Source organism: Brachyistius frenatus, unplaced genomic scaffold, assembly GCF_029030835.1.
Source record: "Brachyistius frenatus isolate BFR_SWC_R1_liver_20210118 unplaced genomic scaffold, ASM2903083v1 Contig_7, whole genome shotgun sequence".
NCBI lineage: Eukaryota > Metazoa > Chordata > Actinopteri > Embiotocidae > Brachyistius > Brachyistius frenatus.
Window position 1 is genome coordinate 6,914,221 of NW_027210606.1, and position 22,726 is coordinate 6,936,946.

General features: G+C 41.7%; 1 protein-coding gene across 4 annotated transcripts in view; it reads left to right on the forward strand.

The window, feature by feature from the left end:
- lrba (LPS-responsive vesicle trafficking, beach and anchor containing) overlaps positions 1 to 22,726 on the forward strand; it is a 190,191-nt gene that overhangs the window by 65,626 nt on the left and 101,839 nt on the right. For all 4 annotated transcript variants that reach the window (XM_069689264.1, XM_069689263.1, XM_069689266.1 and 1 more), the window contains exons 30-35: positions 1,080 to 1,249; positions 3,278 to 3,362; positions 3,725 to 3,858; positions 4,623 to 4,684; positions 14,705 to 14,769; positions 16,990 to 17,098. In XM_069689264.1, the coding sequence (XP_069545365.1) occupies positions 1,080 to 1,249; positions 3,278 to 3,362; positions 3,725 to 3,858; positions 4,623 to 4,684; positions 14,705 to 14,769; positions 16,990 to 17,098 (625 nt within the window). The remainder of the gene's footprint in view (positions 1 to 1,079; positions 1,250 to 3,277; positions 3,363 to 3,724; positions 3,859 to 4,622; positions 4,685 to 14,704; positions 14,770 to 16,989; positions 17,099 to 22,726) is intronic.

Below are 22,726 nucleotides of genomic sequence, written 5' to 3' on the forward strand. Positions count from 1 at the left end.
CATCGACTCTGGGAGTGTGCAGGAATGTATGGTAGCTCCTCTGTGCCTGTTCTTTTCTTTGTATATTCAAATTTGTACATTTGATTTATTCTTGTACATCTTGGTAAGCCTGCGTTGGTTTGTGTTTGTGAGAGGGAGCAGCAGCCAGTGATTAGAGCCTGCTTCCCCTGTGTCAGCACTGATAAGCAGGGCCAGGCTCTCTTTGATATGACCAGTGGTCTGTCAGAGCCCTGGTCCAAACTGACAGCTTATCTGCATGCTGCTCTCCTCCCATCTGCTGTTCACCGGATGGGAATTGAACTCCACTTACTGGTACCACATCACTGTGAAACACTTCCTGTTACTTTACAGGAGAGACCTCGTAAGAGGCAACATTAATGTTCCCAAGATAAACTGTATGTACAATTTCAATCTGTCTGTCACCGATATTTTCACACATGAATAATAAGCTTTGAAGAGTTCAGTGAGGTGACACTTTTAATTTGCAGTGTTTGGTTTTTGTTTATGGCCTGATCGTACTTTGATTTAAAATTTTAGAATGATTAGTCTGAACAAAGAGTTCTACTTGACCAATAAAATGTGTTTCTCTTAGTTTAGTAATCCAGTAGTGGATGTAAAGCTAAACCAATATATGTGCTAGGACTGGCTAGTTACTCTCAATTAATTTTTCATACCACTATTTGATATCATTTTGTATTTAAATCTTGTTAAATTGCGTGAAGCAACATTTAAAACTGGTCCATTTTGTTCAATTAAAACAAAACTCTGTTTTCGAAAGCATTCTTTACAGTACTCATGTGTTTCATTAAAACTTTGTTCAAGGAAACAATCAGCATATTAGTCAAGATGACACACTATTACAGGTGTCCTGTTATTTTCTGGTATAGGTGACTATTTAAAAACATTGTTTGTCAGTAGAGTGCCTCCATAATTACTCGGTCTAACAGACTGGTGTTGCTCCAGTCTTGCTGTGTACATACGTTTTATGAGGCTCGCTGTGAATTGGCACCATCAGCATTTTCTCACAATAGTTTTGTCAGAGTGACAATAAATGAATCATTTGTTTCCTCTCTCTACAGAAGTGTCGTCGTTGCACCCAAGAAAGGGGGCGTGATGCCGTCTCCGGGCGCTGCCACCCCTGTCGTGGCCGCCACGGCTGCCTCAGTGTCCGGCGGGACACCTATCGACAGCGTCGCTGTGGTGTCTTCTGGCGACGCCTCCCAGAGCACCTCTGCGGACTCTGCAGCAAGTGAGCGCGCACACACACACACACACACACGCGCGCACACAGACACAGCCAAATATTGGAAGGGCAGTGGTCCAGTGAGGGCAGCTAGCCTGGATGAGTCTGCTGAGGAAAAAGTCAATATTCATTTTGAGATTTTGCTCCTCTGTGTCTGGCAGAATAATATTGTGTTTGTACAATGTAATCCACTTAAAGCTAGAGAGGACAGCATAAAAGGTTAGAGTAACACTAATTCATTTGTAACAGCTCTAACAGCTACAGTTTGTGGTTAGGAAAAATAAAAGTAAAATGAAAATAAAGCTATTCATAGATTGAAAGATAAAAAAATATATATATATCCATAGGAATTTTTGATAATCAGAACTTTATTGATAGTTGTAGGGGAGATACAGACGGGGTGTAATGTGGTTGCCTTGACCATCTGGCTACTTGCTCAACCCTACATTTCAGTGATTTTGATACCAGGAGGAATTCAAGTGGATGTTTGAAATAACATAAAAGTTGCACCTTTTTCTTGCAGGTTTATGAGCACACTAACTGTTATTCACTGATTCCGCAGTGACGATAAATCAGAATGTTAGCAGCTTTTTTTTTTTTGTCACCTTTTTGTGCGTAATGTTTTTTCTGTGAGCAGTCTGTGTGTGTTTAAGAGAGGAGGGTTTTAAACAAGTATGGGGTTTGTATGTTTTGGGACATTTACTGTAGAATGAGGTTGATGTGTGTGTGTGTGTGTGTGTGTGTGTGTGTGTGTGTGTGTGTGTGTGTGTGTGTGTGTGTGTGTGTGTGTGTGCGCGCGCGTGAGTGTTATTGTAAATAATGATGCTTGGAGTCATTGAGGAGATACTGTGTGTGTGTGTGTGTGTGTGTGTGTGTGTGTGTGTGTGTGTGTGTGTGTGTGTGTGTGTGTGTGTGTGTGTGTGTTTTTTATTGGGGCAGTGGGAGGACTAATGGAGACGTTCATTTACTCCTCTTTGTTTGAAGGAGCTCCTTCCTCCTGGAGTGGGATACTCTCACCAGGCCCACATGGCGCTGTTTAACACCTTACACACACACACACACACACACACACACACATTCCAGCGCACATTACACCGTCTGTCATTCCTGAAGAGTTATTCCTGCTCGGAGACTGTCCTGGCTGGAAAAACAAGCCCCCCGAAACACCAGAGGAATCCCCCTCCTCCATATTCAGCTGGGCATTAGCTTATTTATGAGCCACAGGGAAGTGAATTTACTGCCAGATCAATCACACACGGACTTTGTACCTCGTGTGCCTCTGTGTCCAGAATGAAGTTGTAAAGCACCTTTTAGTTGTATAATGAAACCGTCACAAAAACAGCCCAAAGGGGTAAATTGGTATATATTGACTTAATGAGGAAAAACAATTAAAAGAAAAAAAACATCTGGTTTAATTAACATCTCAAACACAGGTGTAACACTGAAAATGTTTCTTGTTTCAAATACTTAATATTGCATACGAGAATGGTTCAGAATCATGTCCATCAAAAAATAATCACATTAAAACCATACCTGCCTTCTAGTGTACAATTTTAAGGTTTGCATCATAAAAAAAACAACCTGTGAATTATAAATTGATAAGGAAGACATATTGTGCTCAGAGTACATCATCCACTATCTAACCATAAAATTATACTTGTACCCCCACTTGCCCTATTTGACCATAAATCCCACTATTCTATACATTTGAATGGAGGCCATTGTATTATTTCATAAGAGGCATGTTTCCACACAGGTTTATGGTGTGACCCTGATCGTATAATGTATTGCTCTGTGTCTCTCTCTGTGTGTGTGTGTGTCTCTCTCTGTGTGTGTGTGTGTGTGTGTGTGTGTGTGTGTGTGTGTGTGTGTGTGTGTGTGTGTGTGTGTGTGTCTCGTGTGTGTGTGTGTCTCGTGTGTGTGTGTCTCGTGTGTGTGTGTCTCGTGTGTGTGTGGGTTGGTGTGTGTGCGCGCATGAGCCCTTCTTGTCCAGCATCCAGACTAATAACAGACTTCTTTGGTTTCTCCCTGTAGCAGGCGGCCAGGTTCCAGCCAGCGCTAGCCTGCCATCTGTCCCCCCACTCTCCCCTGTGACCCAGAACACAGCCCCCAATATGAGGTGATTCATCTTCTTCTTCTTTCTCTCTCTCTCTCTCTCTCTCTCTCTCTCTCTCTCTCTCTCTCTCTCTCTCTCTCTCTCTCTCTCTCTCTCTCTCTCTCTCTCTCTCTCTCTCTCGCACACACAAATGGACTATCAGCTGTTTATGCACATGAGCATACACTATCTGTTATTTATGCATACCAACTGATTATTGTTTTTGTCCTCTTTCCATTTTCACCCTCATACTAAAAAAATCCCATCTTGCTCTTATTATATTTCAAAACATGTGTAACAGCTTTTCCTAGATTTACTTTAGAGTTGCAGAAAATGTAGTTCTACTCAATATGTACTGTGTCTGTTTGTTTGCTGTTTATTTTTAGTATTTCGGAGCGTCTGGAGCACGCTCTCGAAAAGGCAGCTCCTCTGCTAAGGGAGATCTTTGTGGACTTTGCCCCCTTTCTCTCTCGTACCCTGCTGGGCAGCCATGGACAAGAGCTCCTTATTGAGGGCACCAGTGAGTACATCATAGAAATTCATTATTCTTTTTTTTTTTTTTTTCTTCAAAGGTTTACAACATTGTTTCACTGCATCCTCACAGACCTCAAAGATGCAGCACTTATTATTAAAATGCGCTAACATTTCCCGACTGTGTTACGTGTGCGTTGCGCCAAAAGCTGGTAGTCTTGCTGAAGGTTTCCAGGGGGCCAGGTCAGAGGCCAGGCCACTAATAGCAGTGTTTGGGATGTCTGCTGCCACCAAACAAAATGGAAAGTTGATTGATAGCTGCAGGGGGGCTCCCCGAAAAGAAGGCAGGGGAGGGCATGTGTATGTGCATGTACGTGTGTTTGTCCGAATGTGATGGTGTACGTGTATCCATGTCACATGAAAAGCAACCGAAAGACCAAAGGCCCCGCTGCCTTCTTCCCGTCTGTGCCTCCGCCGCAGACTCTGGACACTCTAGTGGCCCCCTGCCCTCTGAAAGCCCAGGGCTCGCCATTAGGGATCAATGGGACATATGCTGGCCAAGTCAGGCCTGTAATACAAGGCCCAAATATGTATTAGTTTACAGTAACATCATGTCGGCTCATTAGGCCCATCAATACTATCTGCCCCCTTGCAGATGGCACAAGGTTAAGTAACCCCTGTTGCTCTGAGTGTGTAAGTGCGTGTTTTCACAAGTATTCAAGAAGCTTTATGAAATAAAACGTACACAAAATAATTGTTTGCTTGTCAAATACACATTTCTTTCTGACTCCCCTTTCTTATGTCTTTCTCCAGGTCTGGTGTGTATGAAGTCCAGCAGCTCAGTGGTGGAGCTGGTCATGCTTCTGTGTTCTCAGGCAAGTCTGGCATCTTTATCTTTTCCTTCCCCCTGTCCTCTGCTTTTCCACCAGCCTGAGTTATCAGGCTCACCTTGAGTGCAGTAAATCCACAGAGCCTTATCTTTCCTTCACCCTTACCTTGTCTACCTTTCCACACTCTTCCCTTAGCGAAGCCAGAGACACCAGTGAAAAGGCATCTTTGGCCGCAAATATTGGCTTGAGGGTCAAGGGTGGTCGACCTGTCCACGTCACCTTTGACCCGAGCGCCGGCCCTTGAGGCCTGGGCCAAACTGATGAGGAGGGATAATGTAGATTTGATGGTGCTTTGCATTGATTATCCCTCTCCTCTCTTTTGTCTTGTGGGTGTTTTGTTGCCAAGTTTATTTAGCTGCTGCCGGATTCATGAATACTAATTCAGAGATCATAAGCAGGCGTGGGCAGATCAATGATCGGGGTTGTCAAATAGATTACTCCAGGATGGCTGATTAGCATTGAGACACATTTCTTACTGAAGCCTTTTCGCTGCATCTAGGCCAAAATATAGTCTGCTTCTTATTTACTTTTAAGTGCATATCAAATGAAAACTGTATGTATTCAAGGTAAAACACACAGTTGCCCTCATATACACACCCAGTAACAAGGACAGCAGATAATAACTCCCCTTTGGCCCTGTTTTTGTGCATCTTTCCCATTTAAAGCACCTCTTGGAAAAACAAAGATTTCCAATAATACAAATGCACATCTGATTAATGACACCTCTCTCTGCACTCAGCCCTTTTTTTTCTTTCTTTTTTTTTATCCGCTTTATTTTCTAAAGAAATAGCGCCAGTCCTTTCTTCCCTCCACCTTTTAACCCCTATATGTTGCTCGGTTCCCATTATTCACTTTGCGTCTTCTCTAAAAAGGTAATACAGTCAGATCACACATCTGTTGGGATGTCAGTGGCTGCGCATAGATGAGGGCTGGTGGGACTCGGGGAGGGAATGTGAGCCCCGCAATGTCCAGAGCCGAAGGAATAGCAGGAGTGAAAGCTAGATAGAAAACCAAAGAAAGAAGAATGACAGGCTCTAATGCACCTATTTGTCATATCTGTCAGGGTGTTGTTTAATGCTAATCTAATCAAAGGCAGAATCTCGGTGATTGCTCTGCTGCGCAGCTCATGCCTCGCTTCCCCCTTTGGTCCCAAGCCCAAGCTATTTCTTCCTTTCCCTGAGCTCCAAGCTATCCCAGCCAATCTCCACAACACACACACACACACACACACACACACACACACACACACACACACACACACACACACACACACACACACACACACACACACACACACACACTCACACTCGCTCCGTGAGAGGACCAGGGATTGGCCAGCGTCGTGTTGATTGCTTCAATAAATCATCCAACCAAATTCTCTCACAGCTAATGCAAATGTAATTTTATTGTTGTGTAAAGGGAGAAAGGAGGGGGGAGGAAGGTAAGGGGCGATACACTGCTTCTCACCAGGGAAAAGAGGGAAGCAGGGACAGACTTTTCCTCTGGGCTAAATTACTATGTATAATTATTTGTGTGTTTTGTTCTCCTTGTGGTGCAGTGAGAGTGAGCCAGTACCATGATTGATGACGTTATTTAGCCGAGTTTGTTGGGCCCTCTAGCACAGGAAGCGCTCAATTCCCTCACAGGAAGTGCATCTGTGGCCATCTTGAGACTTTTTCCTGCCTTCGAGCCAACCAGCGGAGGGACAGAGATGGAGATGATTTTGATTGATTTTGCTCCCTCACCACCCCCACACCTTCAACAGAAATGTGATGCGATACCATCTCTGTGAAATTTTAATTAATTTCCCAAGCTTTGAGATGGAGTGGAGCCAGGGTGAAGGGTCAGGAGGCAAGGGACCGCAGAGCAGTTTTTAATCAGGGATCCTATGAAAGTTGCATTGGCGGCCACATCAGCTTGGCATTAAGGAGGGGATTGTAAACCGCTGTTTAATAGTGCTCCTTTTCGCAAGAAGTACAACAGTGCTCCCAATTAAAGGGCCATTTTGATCAGACATTAACTGTTGGGGTGGCATGCTGCCTTGTTCTCATCTGTAATATTGATCCTTGCAGACTGCTGAATATACAGAGTGAGGATTAATGATCATAAACTGTAGTTGTAACAGAGTACCACTCAAAATAGAAAAAAAACATTGTCTGTTTTTGCACCGATCACAGTTATTATTTCAAGAGTTACTCTGTTTCAGGGCTGCAATTGGCACCGTCCTACATTGTTGTTTAATCAGCAGATGAGTTTGTGAGTTAATCGTTTGGTCTATAAAATACCAAAATAGTTAGAAATTACTCTTATAGGTTTTTTATTTTTTATTTTTTTTTACCAAAGGATGATTAAATATAACTATGAAATATCTACATTTGGGAAGCTGGAACCAGTGACACTTTAGCTTTTTCTCTTAAAAATGACAAATACCTTGGTGCAAATTAATATTAATTTCATATAAATCTACAATTAAAAAAACAACAACTTTATTCTGTTTACAAATACATCGTACAATAGACGTTGTACAAATCAAATCTATGTTGTTATGAATAACAAAATGTATGGAGCAATGATTGGATAGCCAATGAAAAACACAGGAGGGCTCCCATGACAAACTCTGAAATATAGCAAAGTGGTTTATTTCAATGTACTTTCACTTGAATAAGAAGGCAAAGCTATGTGAGCAAGGTTAATGATTTCAAGTCGAAGGGGAAGAGATTTTTGTAAGTTTAATATCAAGACATTATAATCATTCAGGGGTTATTCAACTTGGGTCTTTTAAATTAAATGAATGTCATGTAACTCTTCTGTAGTGAACCGAATCTACTGAGGTTCTTGCATGTAAATAAACTTTGCTTGCCCCTGATTCGCCTTGACATTTTCCCACTCACACTTGTTTTCTCCTGCCTTTGTCACATTTATGGCCCCTAAGTTGTTTCCTGGGTGCACTCCTTGAAGTAGCTTCCACCCAAAACATCAGATTAATAAGTAATGCAGAGATACAAGAGAAAGAGCTTTTCCTTGTGCTCGCTGCCGTCCGTCCACAGCTTTGAGAAATCATCTTGTCGGATACTGGACCGTCCACGACGAGCACAGGACCATAAATCTTCTCAGTAGCTGCATTTGTGTCCTGTAGATCAGCCATTATTGTCCGGCCCCTCTGTCAGCCCATCCATCCTTCTGCCATTTATCAGAAATGCATCCTGTATGTGGAGTGGAAGGAAGAGAGAGAGAGAGAGGGAGAGGGTAAGAGCGTTGTCTGGTGGAGGAACGCTTGTTTCATGATGGTCAAGAGCAGATAGGAAGGACTGCTCTTCAACAAAAAACAACCAAGAATGCCAAAAACCCTGCTTTGCATTCCGTATAGTGTAGTTGGGTATTAAGTAATACTCCATATTTATTTATCTCAATATTTTAAACTTGCATTTTTTTTTCCATTTTTTTTTCGCGCTTGTAAAATATATTAAAAAAAAAAAAAAAAATCCCTGGCACTGCTCAGCCATGCAGATGCAGCAGCTTTGTTTTGGTTCAATATGCTTTGCTTTTGAGAGGTGCTTCGGTTTTCTGCGTCTACAAATGGAATTTTGTTTCTAGTGTTGACAGGATTGAAAAGTTGCACAGGCATGAAGGTCTTTTAAAAGCATGTCCCTGATTCAATGGGAAATGTACAGAAATCCCTGTCGACAGTTTTCTTTTTTTTACTATCTCCTGACTCCAATTAAAGCATTGAGATCTGAATTATCCGAGTAACAGAAAAGCAGCGTTGCTGTTAAATTTGTAGCCAATTTGTTGTTTGGTCCACTGCTTTGATCCCAACTGAAATATCTCGGCAACTATTGAACTGATGTCTATTGGTGATCTAAGCAAACAGCATTTTGTTGTAACCACTGATGCATGTAATCCTTTAATTGTAATTCAATAACATCAATATTAACCGGTTAATCCAATGACTGTGCATTATCATATTCTCTGAGCCAGTCTCAGTCTCAAGTTAACCTGTTTAACAGATGGGCACCTCTCTTACAGCCAGCAGGGAGAAAGACATTGACTTCCCCAAACACTTGGCTCCTCCTGACCCTTGACCTCCTGACCTCCAGGTTAGAAGTAGAGAGTGGCGGAGACCTAGAAGTTTAAACCCCTGCAGTCAGGGAACAGGTCGGGAGTGTACGGTCATCATGCTCCACACAATCAATAGCAGAATCTGAGAAACGAGGGAACCAGTTGAACTTAGTCTGCCTGAAAGCCAAGAAGGGAAAAAAAGAACACAACTAGCTCATGTGCTTATGTTTTATTAAGTAGTTACAAGTAGCTTTGTTGGTTGCTTATTGTGAAAGAGGGGTCTCGTGTTTAAATTGCGAAATAGACATTCATATCTGTCAGTGGACATATTTCTTCTCTCCCTTAAGTGACAGATCAAACGCAGACCGTGTTGAATGAACCGCTAGGGGAGCTGAGAGAGGTGAGAGAAGTGGCAAGGAATGTGATGAAACCGAGGGACAAAAATACTTTCTCCATCATTTTCCTCACAGTCGGACCTACACCCCACTGTGCAGTTAAACACGCACGCAAGGTTCAAGATCAGTGAAAATCAAAGTGTTATTTTTCCCTCCCTCCCTGGTTCGCCTTCACCCTGAGCTCCACTCCGGTGCCCCTTTACAGCCATGCCACGCGGCTCAGTGTCCCTACCATCACTCTCTAGTTCAGAGGATAATATCATACTGCATATTCTTTGAAAATATACTCTCCTGCGAGACGTAGAGAAAACACAGTAACACCAACTGGCACTTAATTCTGCAGACTCCCTATCGTTGCCAACTATGCAGCCAGAAAGGAGGCGGCAGGGTGTGCTGTGTCGGAGGAGCTGGGGGTCAAGGGGGACTTCCTGACAGGAAGTGAAGTGGAGCTGAGAGGAGAAAATCAGACAGCAGACTCCTAAAAATATTGAGTGGCTTTTAATTTGGCTCCCAGTCGGTTTTACTGTGAGCTGGCTTCAAGTGGCTCGACTGGTTGGCTGTTTAAATGCAACATATAATCGTGTTTCAAATAAATGAATCTCCCCGACAGACCTCTCCTCCTGACAGGCACTGTTAATGTAATGTTTTCCTATCTGACAGGTCCCTAGTTATAAGACCTTGGAATGTATTCTTATGTTTCTCCCCCTGCTATCCTTTCTCAGCCATCCTGCTGATAAAATCAGGTCCTGGAGTCTTTGCTCAGATTTGGAGTCCCTGCTTTTTTGTTTTAGTTAAATAGAGGGTCAAATCTTGGAGGATGTGATTTACTTTTGAAATAGAAAATTTCAGACTAGTTTTTACTACTCCCAGTCATGCCTCAGAGGCCAAATCCGGAGCTTGGAGTTGCACAGTCATTTTTCCAACTGGTGTACGCAGTAGTTTGGACATATTGATGAGTTGTCAGTCAGAACAGATGTTCATACGGGTATTTAAGCATTTCTCTGCGAATACGCCTTTGTGTATTGATTTAAAACAACTGATATTAACTGGTTCAGTTTCTTCAGGACGTATTTTGCCAGAGATGTTGTTCCTGTTGATATAATCCTTTGGCAAGAACATTGGTGTTTCCAATTAGACATGTCTAGGTTATAGCTGTATGTCACGTGCAATTTGTTCCTTAAACAATTAGTTCAATTCTTAATTTATTGGCACTACAAATGTAAAGGTGCGAGCAGATGGTATAAAAAGGTCATTTTGAATTTCCAACAAAATTTTAACATCTGGGAAAACTGCTGTTGCACATAATTGTATTTTTTGGTTGTAAGTATTGCCTTGCCAGAAGTGTAAATCCTCTATCCACATCGTATTGCAATAGGCATGAACTCTAGTAGCACACACAGCATGTCCTACAAAGATTCCTAAAGAAAATGTGGGGGTGATAAAATTATTAAAGCCTGGCTATTTTAATCAAAAGCAATGGTGTGCATTTGAAATTGATGATGAGGTTAGAGAAGATTGGACTAAGTGTCGAGCTGTGTTGGTATAAAAAACATTTTTAAATCCTGATTATTAAGAATTGTTCTGTGTGGTTACTTAAAGTTGTTAGTGAGACAAAAAACACTTTTGCAAAATGGTCTCTTGTCGCTGCTCTGAAAAGTCCCGAAAATCCCACTGTTGGATGAGGTGATGATTTCATTTCAACATTTGGAGCTGAAACAGCTGCACATGGTGTTTAACTATTCTTATTCTCCTCACACCATTAAAATCCACTGACATTAAACTGAATAAACAACATTTGTTGCCGGATAAGTAAGAAAGGATTTTTTTTTTTTTTTTTTTTAATAAAATACTGTTGGTTCATAAAATGTTGAATGCGTATTTATACATTTCACTTAAATTTACTGCCCGTGCACTGTTCAACAGTTGTAACATGTTTTTGGTTTGTCTGTTTTTGGTATGGGAGCTTTAGGTCCAGTTTTCTCACACACTGTGTTAGTATAGTCATGACAGTGTGAGTCCATGAGGCTCTCGGAGACCCGGCAGTATAAATATTTGGACATCAGTAAATATTCCCCCAGTTGTGAATTTGACCACGCAAACACCAACACGAGTGTCTGTTTTTCTTTAAGCAGATAACATCTGAACACGCACATGTGGACTGTTAAATCGACACACCGGTGTGAAGTTACAGACACGGCAGCATGAAATAACAAACTACTGAGCTTCTGCATTAGTCAGTCAAAAGAGCAAAAATGAATAGCATTCAATATTTAATAGTTGATGCCAACAGTGATTCCTGTTTTGTTTTGTGTCTCATTCACATGGGCTCTTTGGGTCGCTGTTTATGTCAGGTCACTTTTCACAAACATTTAGGTCACACAGCAACAATGAACTGTTTCCTTGTCTGTTCTTTTTTTGTGGTTGTCAACGCACAAAGTATAATTCAAAGCGTCAATGTGCCACCACCTGTTATTGATATGTCAGCAGTCAAAGCAACTGTGTGTTATACAGCAGTCAGTGACAGATTTATTAGAATTCTTTGAACATGTGCATTGTGTTTGCATCAGCTAAGCCTTTTTTTGTCTCATTGATTGCAAAGTGACACAGAGTATGATCGCAAAGTCCTATACGTAAAACTCTTGACGCATTTTATGATTTGAGAAAGAGAAAAAAAAAAAGTCAGTAGCTCTTCGCCTGTTTAATTTTGCTTTTGCTGCGCTGCCACATTTGACGCGAGGATTTATGTTTTTGTCGTCTCATCTAAAGTTGTATTCCCATAGCCTTTCAAATCAACAAATACTTGTGATTGTGAGTGATGCCGCCGAAAAGCACAACTGACTTATTTATTATTTTGGGAGAGCTGGGACATTTCTTTCCTCAGTGGTGGAAAATGTTTTCCTTGTGTTGTGGCGAGCCTGATGTTTGAATTTTGCCCAGCAGGTCTGTGTTGTCTCACTAGTGGTAGTGGTATATTTAGATGTTGATTATGGATAATCAGCTGTAATGACGGAAGTGCATGGCATGTGTGTTTAGACTCAATGCCATCGTCGTGAAACACAGACCAAACAGAGCTGTCTTATTAACTTCAGACGGGCATTTTCATGAACAGATTCAAACTTTCATTCATTCACTCCCTCACATACAAAAAAAAAAAAAAGAAGAAAGAAAAACAACAAAACACAGGCACTCGTAGCGAAATTGAATATTTGCAAGATTTCTGTCTGTTGACTAGTTTCCAGTCGGGATGGAGGCGCAGCCCTCTCTCTCGTCCTATCATCGGTTAGGAGGTCAGGTTAAAGGTGAGAGGTCACAAATGGCTGCTTGTATCCTCTCATCAGGAGCGCCGTGGTCACGGCCCCTATTGCAGCCATAAAAGCTGTGACACTGCTGACCAGGGCAGCCAAAATCCAATATTCTATCATTGACCTGTCCCAATTTCCTTTTTGTCACTGCGAGATGTCCCTCAGATCAGGGTCATTGCTTTTTTAATTCAACTGGAGAAGCCATTTCTTAGCCCTGTAATGACACCATTAGTCTTGCTATCACCTTTGTCTGTGTCCACAAAATGCCAATGGCATCGCTTTTTGTCAAACCTAATTTAGAAGCCTCTCCGAGCTGCCGATATAGTTTGGCTATAATATTTATTTCTGCTGAAGAAGCTTTCGTCATATTTTTGTTTCCAAGACTCTTACATGAAAATGGAAGTATTTTAAAGCCGTACCATAAAGGAAATTTCATGCCACTGTTTTTTTTGGTTCTCCACAGAGTGCGACTTTATTTACAGCCTTACTTCCTGTGGTGTTTATTTGAAATCCAGCTTGCGCAGTCGAGCCCGGTTTAGATTATACCCGCAGCCACAGGCTAACACTCATGGTTAATGTCCTTCAACTACAGTCTATGCTTCAGCTAGCAGGCCCCGAGGCTACTCTCACACGCTTCCTCCTAAAGCAAGCCGCAAGAATCCCTTTCTGCCAGTGCTCAACTCCAAAAACACTGTTTCCACTCCCGAGCCCAGACTTCTATTCCCTGTGTGCCCTCTTTATTTGGAATGTATTGTAAACACGGTCAATGCCAATATGGTCCTGCAGGACAAAAAGCGGTTGTGAATTGAGGTCAAGTGTAATGTTGTTTTCTGTATGACGTGCAGCGGGGTACAGAGTGATGGTGCGCAGGCATTTCAGGAGAATGGTTCTCTTGGCTCGCTGTCTGATTAGTTTTGATGGGTATATACTTGTTGTGCTGAAAAGGGGAAAACTGCATAGTTGTGAAAACCGTCCCACACAAGCAAATATGTTTGGATGTGTATTAGGAATTCTTGTAAATTGATCTTTCCTTCCTCCTTGTAGCGCTGATCTCCCGGTCCCTGCAGGCTCTCAGGGTTTACTGAAAGCTACATAAACACTCAGTTTCCTCTATCAGCTCGAGAGATGATGACAGCCAAGTTTGAAACATTTAGGCTTATACACACTGAGCGTCTTTCACTTCATCGTTGTTTTGCCACTCAATTAAACTGTTAATTCAACTAAAAGTTGTTGTTTTTGTCACTTTGAAACAAGACTCTCTACGAGCCTGAATAAAATGTGGATCATAGCCGTTTTCACTACCACTGAAATCGCACATTAATCAACTGAGGGCACATTTTAATAAGAGCTGAATAATGTGGAAAGTGTAGGGAGTTCAAGCTGTGATTAATGATTTTTTTTTTTTTTTTTTAAGACTGGTTTAGGTCTCTAACCTGAGATTTTTTTTTGTGCATATTTCTCCTTCTCCCCTGAGAGGAAGAAGGGGAAAAAGCGCTGTGAGGTTCAGACAGGGCCCATGACCTTGTTGCTTTATTATTCTTTTGACGGTTGTGTTGAAGGTGTTGAAATATTGAACAGAACATGAGAGACGATGACTGCTGAGTTTCCCTCCTCTCGTTGTCCCTTCGAAGTCGACGATTTAAAGTCACGTACGGCTGCGGTCGGATTGTTTAGACTGACACCTTGAACCATAACGTGAGTCAAAGAGAGGAAGAAATTTGTGTATTTACATGTGATAAATGCGTTCTCAACACTGCTCTCTCACGCCTGTTCACTGGTGTGGTAGCTGATGTGTAGCCTGTGCTGATCAAAGCGGTCGCTACTCCTTTTTGGATTATGCTTTGATATCTGTGGCTTACAGTGACGGGAAAGGTAATAGAGACAGTGTAAAACCACAGGATGGAAAGCTTTATGCAGGGCCAAGTTTTATTTTAATTAAATCCCAGACTGGGGCAATTATTTAACTACAACTTCAAACAATTGTAATTTCTTTTCCTAGTTTATTGATGCTGGATGCGACTGCCATTTCCTCCAAGGTTTCCTTAATATTTTAAAGCACATTTTCATTTCAGTATCCAGCAGCACTCCCTTCTTTAAATAATCCAGCCTGTACTCAAATTTTCCCCACCTGCTTCCCAATTTATAGATTTCATGTGCTGTATTTCACAGGACAATGTTTGACATCAGTATTTTAAGACTCTGTGAAGTTACGGCCGTCATGTATTGATAATGTTTGTGTTTTCTTTCAGGAATGGCAGAACTCCATCCAGAAGAATGCAGGTTTAGCCTTTATCGAGTTGGTGAACGAAGGCAGGTAGGTGACTCTGACCTGCTGTGTGAACGTCCTCTCTTCTCGCAGCAGCTCTTCATTAACTTTCCAGTCCTCTACCCATCAGCCACTTTCCAATCTCACCATCCTTGGATCACATCACAGCCTTCCAGGCGCTGGGATCCCACAGGCCCCTGTGATGGGGTGGCTATTCAAGGTTCAGCACAACAATCAATGTTTGGGGACTACAGAGGGGCTCAGGAGAAGGAGGTCCTTTGAGTTCAAGGCTCCATTCAATACCTGCTCATCCCAGAGGGATTTGAGAAAAGGAGAGGGGTTAGGTAGAAGGTGACAGGAGCTGTGATCGCTGGTTCCTCTGTGACACTCGGGAAATCGCTCTTGATTACCAACTATCCATCTGTCAGTTTATGCCTTTCTGACTGAGCCTTTATCTGTCTGTCATCATCTCATCTGTCCTACTCTGTCATTTGGTATTTGTCTTTAATTTCTTGTTTTTTTTTAAATATGCTGATATATGAGCTTTCCCATATCTTCCTAATAAGAGACCATCATTCTTACTTTACTTCCTTGTTGTCTTCTAACGCTTTGCAATTTCAGATGTGGATGACCACACTTCCCGTTATTGATCCCCAGCTTTTAAAATTGGCAAAGGCTAATGCACAATAATGCTAATGAGACCAGTAATGCAGTACTTTACCTTGTTTGTGTAGGAGAGGATCTGTAATTCACTTTAAAGAGTTGGCTGTTAGGTCACCATAAGTCAAGTCGGGGTCAGTAGTGAGAGTGAGAGTTTGTAGTGCACACATACACGAACACAAATACATGTCTGAGGGAAATAACACAGGCTTTTGTAACAGGAAAAGGGTTACTTGAACAATTTACGTCCAAAATAAACACAAAGACCATCCATCATTTCATTTATCCTTTAAAAATCCAAATATTAGTGCTGAAAATATTTGATTCTTTGAGCTTTCAATAGAAAATGTTATGTATGGTTACTTTTACCGTATATTTTATAGTTTCACATTCAAGATGATTTTGTTTCTAAAAATAAACTTAACTGTTTTTTGACAGACAGTAAAAATGAATTGGGATTAAGGAAATTTATGTTTTTCACTATTTTCAAACACTTTATAGACTATTAATTTACGATTAATATATAATGACAATAATCAGGTATCCTACTCCATTTTACGGTATGCCTGAGCAGTCCATCCAAAGTACATTTTGTCAGAGGTGCCTTAAATTTCAAGTTTAGTTCTGACTGTTTTTGAAGGTTATCCTTGAGTGACTTCAGCCTGACAGAATTTATTTCTCATCCCTGTTTTCCCAAGATTTGATTGCATGTGCAAATAATATTCACTTTCAAAAGTACCCTAAGTGTGTTTTGTAGAATTATTGGCAGAGAGCACCATAAAGAAGGGCAGCGGTCGGGTTATTGATAGCGGGGCCTGAATAGGGCCATGGAGGCTGCAGAGGCCCCACCGCCTCCGCTCCCCTGCTGCACTGTGCTGAAACAGCAGGCTTGGGTTACAGTCATCCCCTGGCCCCTAAACTCACAGCCCTCCCCCTCCCCCCCCTCCTCTCTGCTCCCTGCTCTGTTATTGTTCCACTTTGCACAGTCCTGACCTGGAGGGTTGTAGAGAGGTTTCTTTGACACACACACACACACACACACACACACACACACACACACACACACACACACACACACACACACACACACACACACACACACACACACACACACACACACACACACACACACACACACACACACACACACACACACACACACACACACACAACATGCATGTGTCATCTACACTGATAAGAAGAAGGAGGTAGACTACATATGTAGCAACATGGGCAGAGATCCTCCCTCTTGTCAGATGCATATCATTAATGAATCAATTAGCACCTGCACCCCAGTCTAAGGACAAATCTGGTTTTGTTTTGTTTCCAAATTAGATTTTCTGCTAATTTTGCACGGTTCTTTTTCAGCATTTTATGGATATTACATGGCTTTTTTTTTTTTTTCCCTGGGTGTCACTAGATATCAGGGCTATACACATGCTTTAAATACTCTGAAGTCCAAGGTTTTATGATATTTTTAAGCATCTTAAGACATTTTCCCTCAATGACCGAAGTGATTGACATTCATAGTGTTTTTAAACATTTGAACAATTAAATGTAAACAGTATTCCAGTGTACTGATGGCCATCTCTCCTCTTCCCCCACCAGGCTCCTGAGTCACACCATGAAGGACCACCTGGTTCGTGTGGCTAATGAAGCTGAATTTATCCTGAGCCGACAGAGGGCTGAAGACATCCATAAACATGCAGAATTTGAGGTAAGATGCTGCACAGTTGTAGCAGACACACATGTATGGCTCCCATATGTCCATTTAAATGATTTCTTATCACATATGCAAAATAAATTGTCTTCAGATTTTGAGGAACATTGATTTTACAGGTAAGATTGCAGGTGGCTGTAGAAACTTTAAATACAACCAATATTCTGCAGCTGAAATATGTATCTTCCCAAACTACCACAAAGATGACTAAACATTAAGTGTCGCATGTGTTAAGCTTTTTTTTTTAGTTTTGGTGGTGTTTGTTCAAAGTTTGGCTGCTGAACAGGTAAAGAGACCGCATTGAAAATTGCTTATTGAAGTTGGAAAGCAGTGATAGTGGTCAGTCACGTAACCTGAAAAATCTGATCAGCGTCTCTCAATAGAAATTGTATAAGAGGTATTTTTTTCCCATTTATCAATAAAGATAGATTTAAACGTATGTTACAAAGAAACCAAATTATAGCCTAAGAAGATTGAAGAATGTTTGCAGGATCAAACTAGTTAAAAAATTCCTGCGCCAAGAAAATCTAATTTCTTTCTATGAGCTTCGTGGGAACTTTAGACAATAAAATCCTGTCGAAGCTTCAGGGTCGTAATACTGTGACTGCTTCGATAGAAATGGCTGCCTTGATATTCTTATGCTCTGTGAATATATTTAATAAAAACAAGCCGGCGGTAACAGTGGGAGCAGAAAGGAGCTGATCCAGAGAGTGCTCCAAACCTGTCAATCAAGTTTGAAGAACTGTCACAGCAAACCTGGAGGATAAATGTTTACTTTTCAAACACAACCCTGACTAATCGTGACACGCACACACACACACACACACACACACACACACACACACACACACACACACACACACACACACACACACACACACACACACACACACACACACACACTCACACTCACACTCACTCAGTTTGAGGGTAGAGATCATGCTTGGCACATATCACTAACCAAACACAGTGTAGTGTTAATTTATCCCTGTGCGTCTCGGTCGAACTGCAGGCCTGCCCCTGAAACATAACTTCTCCCCCTCTTCCTCCTACCAGTTCTCAACACAAGCGTTCCCATTTACGTGGAGCTGCCAGGCCAACTCCGTCCTGACCCACGGGCACCTTTCTTTGCCCCTTTCCCAGTCAAACTCTGCTCCACTCGCCCCCTCTGCTGTCTAGAGCTCACCAAAATAATTTCCTGTCCTGCTGAGATCCTGTCCATTATACTCCCGCTGGGGGTGTATTTTGCCAGTGACAGGAATATGGCATCCTCCCCTCACCTCCATCCCTCCCTCCTTCATTTCTCAGGAACCTGCCAGCACTAAAAGCTGCAGACAGACCTGAGAGGTGCTGGCCTGAAGGGCTGACTGTGTGTAAACCCACCACCTCCAACCCCCAAGTCTCAGCCCCCACTTTGCAGTAAAATGTGCTTCTTTTTTTTTTTTTTTTTTTTAAGTTCAAGGAAGGGTCTCTTGTACATTTGGGTAAAGTTGAATCCCTCCAGACATCTGAAAGTCAATCACAGGGGTCGGGGCACAACTTTTGCGCATCGACATTTTGTCTCTGATTGCTGTGTTTTGCTCTTTTCCCTGTATAGCATGATTTTCTGTGTGACTGTCATCGTATTCCCCTGAACTCTTATTACTCTACTTCAAGTGTCAGTCAAAGGCACAGTATTATCTTCCATGATCTGACTTTATTAGCTTCACAGATTGCAGGAGTACGATTCAATTCTGCTGTACTGATAGTCAGATCTTTTTATTCTACAGCATACCCAATTTATAAAAGAACGTATGGAGCATTTGTGCTCTTACAAAAGTGTATGTAAGGTGCAGCTGTCTTCATGTGACACAAGTAAAAACATCTTGGAGCATGTTGCCTGACTGGCCGACAGACAGACTTGGCAGTCAGTCTGCACATGACAGCCCCAAATGATCGTGCTCTGCCTCGGCCTCTTGCTGTGGCCGCAGGCCACATGCTCTCATTGTATCATTGTAACCATGTCCCTATCCCTTCTCCATTTCTCAGACTCCCAAACATTACTGCCTGGTTCCTAACCTGGCATACAGTCGTTTGGCTGAGCACATAACAGACTCACTGTCCCGAGCTCTCCAAATTGAATTGGTTGGCTTTTTTGTTGTTGCTGCTGGATGTCCTGTTTGGATCTCTTTCTGTACCGCATTTCTTTGAGCTAAATCGTTTTTTACCTTAAAACCTTTATTACCTTTAAATATGTGCTTTGTGTTTAGATAAGTGTTGGACACATGAGAATAAATTATTGGAGTTACAGAATTTAAGTTGTAGTCTCACAGAAGCCTTCAGTGAGTCCACAGTTACTTGTATGATTACTACATGTATGTAGATGTGACATGAACAATCTATGATGGAAGGTTAATGCAAATGACAGGCAACCAAGCACAAAACAATCTACTGATATTTTGAATAAAGTTGTTTTGTCGTAGCAGCTTTCTGTATCCACTCTTTTTTCCTCAGTCTTATTTGTGAGATATAAATATGTGTTTACAGACTGGCCTCTATCTATGTTTTAAGACAGTGTGGGCCTTTGTTGGTACAATACTATGTTCAGTAAGAGGGTGTGGGGTTTTTTATGTTTCTAAATGAAGCAGCACTATCAGCTACATGAACTATTACTCCTATGAGCACAAAACCTATCATTTTCCATTAATTGTATTTTTGGGTTGTCACGTGTAACTTTACCTTTCCAATCTTCCAACCCTAATCAGATACCCACCACAGCTTGTCCCCTAACTATGTTTCACAATTGAATCCCCCACTTAAATGCAGTTGCTCCTCAGTGACCTCTGAGAAGAAGTGAGGCCCTGATAAGTCTTGCTCTGATATTGCCGTATTGATTTTTGCCTCCATACAAGCTCTGCTTGAGCCTTCTGGAGCCAACGGTTTCATTTTGCACTGCCACAATAAAAATAACAGGCCAATGAAACATCCCCCGAGGGTGGGGGTGGAGGGTTTTGAAATAATTTTCAGCTATGTCCCAGTTGTTCCTCTGTATTGTGTTGCGGTGACACCATAGGCTGGTTATTGTTTTGTGAGAAATAAACCTCAAAATAGGCGTCCACAGTGTCTCATTTTGGGAGCCCTTGTTTCATTGGAAGTGAGGAGGTTTGCTGAGCAAATGCGGCACCAACTTCCACAGTATGATCTCTAGATCCGTCACTACTCTGCCACGTGAGAAATCATGTTTCGAAATCTCAACCAAGACCCGAGAAATGAGAATAATTTAATACATGAAAACAAATTTATGTTTGCACCCTGTCAGATTTCATATCCTTGAGAAGGCAGTGATAGAGGAGCCTTTTGATTTAGATACCCGTTTGCCTCAGAGACATAACATATGCTTTTTCTCTCTCACTGTCTCTCTTTCTTTCTCACTCACACTCTCTCTGGCTCTCTGTGGGACAGAATTGAGTTATCTTTGGCCCTTAGAGTAAGTTATTACAGTGGGCTTAGGGTGAAACAGAGATGAAGATAACTAGGGGGAAATCCAATTACCTTTTCGGGTTCTCTATCTAATAGGATCCTTAATGTGAAGGAGATCTGCAGATCGGATGCTGCTGGCCAGCACAGCAAATGATAGACTCTGATATCTTCTACAGGAGCAGGGAGGAGAGGGAGTCCAAGACACAGAAAGGGAGAGAGAGAAATCGAACTCCCTCTTTTTATGGGGCTGTTCATTAGGGATGAAATGTGGTGGGCTCAGGGGCATAAGGGCAGATGAGAAGGTTCAGATAGGGAAGAGTGAGCAAGACCTAAGTCTTTCTTATTCTTTCTTACCTTTTCTTTATGCTCAATCTTTGCTGGTTTTTTTTATATAGAGGCTTGATTCATCCTCCGCTGTTATATGGAGTAATTGAATTGGCTGTTTGAGAGATCCCGTGAAAGCCAGACGATAGCAGCTAATTAGTGCTCGTCGTCATTGTCTTTCGTCTGTTGAGCTTGTAAAACGATCCCGTCCTCCTCCTCACGTTAATGGCATTAACATTGAGCTGATACTCATTATGTTCTATATTCATAGCACCGGTCTCTGGAAGCTTGTGCATCACAAAGCATCAGACAGAACTAAGCATCACAGAGAATCTGGGAAAGGATGGAATTAACATGCAGATGGCATTTTTGTTTTTCCAAGGATTTTACATACAGTTTATAGTACAATGTGTTATTACTAGCAAAAAGTACTGATAATAACGGGATTTTTAAAATGTTTACAGAATGCTTTGTTCACCATTGTAGTTGAAAAACATTCAATAGGTCATAATGAGCAGAAATCTGTTCATTAAAATGATATTTACATATCAAGACACATATAATTTTGTGATTTGTTCTTGGATATCACTTGAACAACTTTCTTTCTCATTGAGCTTGTAAGTCTATAGTTTCTGCTTGTATGTCATTGCCAGTTTTGCATCCCAGAGCTGCTGTTTCAAAGTATGCTGTCGCTGACTCTCTTACAGTAGATCTTGTTTCAAGGGTGCTCAACTGGTTCTCAATAGGGTTGAGGTCAGGGGAAGTTTTTTTCCTCCTTTTATTTCCATAGCAACCAGTGGTGTCAGTAGGAGATGGGATGTTTTCCTACATGAAAATCATTTTTACTCCAGGAAGCATGATTGTTCTTTTTATGCCATGGCTGGAAATGGTCACTTAGCAAATCTACATATTTTTGCAGCGTCACTTTGCAACCCTCAGAAATCCTAAAGAGAACTACCATCTCACTTCCCAATATCTATGCCCAGGCCATCACTCTGCCACCCTTTACCGACATCTTTCTGCACCACTGCCTGGCTCTGGAGGATCCTAGGGCTTCAGAAACACCAGCAGTTTAAAACACCTGCTTTCTGCTCATCAGTAACTTATTTTTTTTTCAACAGCTTCCCTTTTATACTATTAATGTGTCTGATGGAAAATTTATCTAACAGACTTTTATCGTACGAGATTCATCTGTACTCTAAATCCCTCACAAATCTTCTGGTTTGATAATCTCTCAAAGTTTTGGTGGTTTTCATGCCTCTTGCAAGACATTGCACCATTGCGCGGATTTTATCTTCAGAAAGATCTTTCTTCTACCCCATACTGCATGAGGATTGTGACTTAATAATGTGGAGCGACCTCTTTTTATGTTCCTTTAAGAACACCTGGTAAACTAATCAACAACCCTGTGTGTCTGATGCCTGTTATCCAAACAAATGAGAAATAAAACATGCAAAAACTAACTACATGTTTATTTTACTCTGTTTTACTCATATTTCACATACACATAAAAATTTGGAACACAGGTCACTCATTGTTAAAACGTAAGCAATCTGCTGAACAAAGGTTGCTCAAACAGACGGGGGGAGAGTCCGAGAACCACAGCTCCCAAAGGCTATTTACACCACATCATTCCCAGCACTCAAACTGATAGCTGCCACCAACTGTAGCTCGCTGTCATGTAGTTGTCGCAACCGTAATGTAGCGTGTCAGCAGGTTTGGATGCCTGAGCATCTCATTATGGGCAAATCTGTTGTCAGGAGACTGAGAGAAAAAACAGGAACATGCCTATTTTTGTGATCGTATTGTTGCACACACGAGGGTAAGGGCATATTTTCAAAA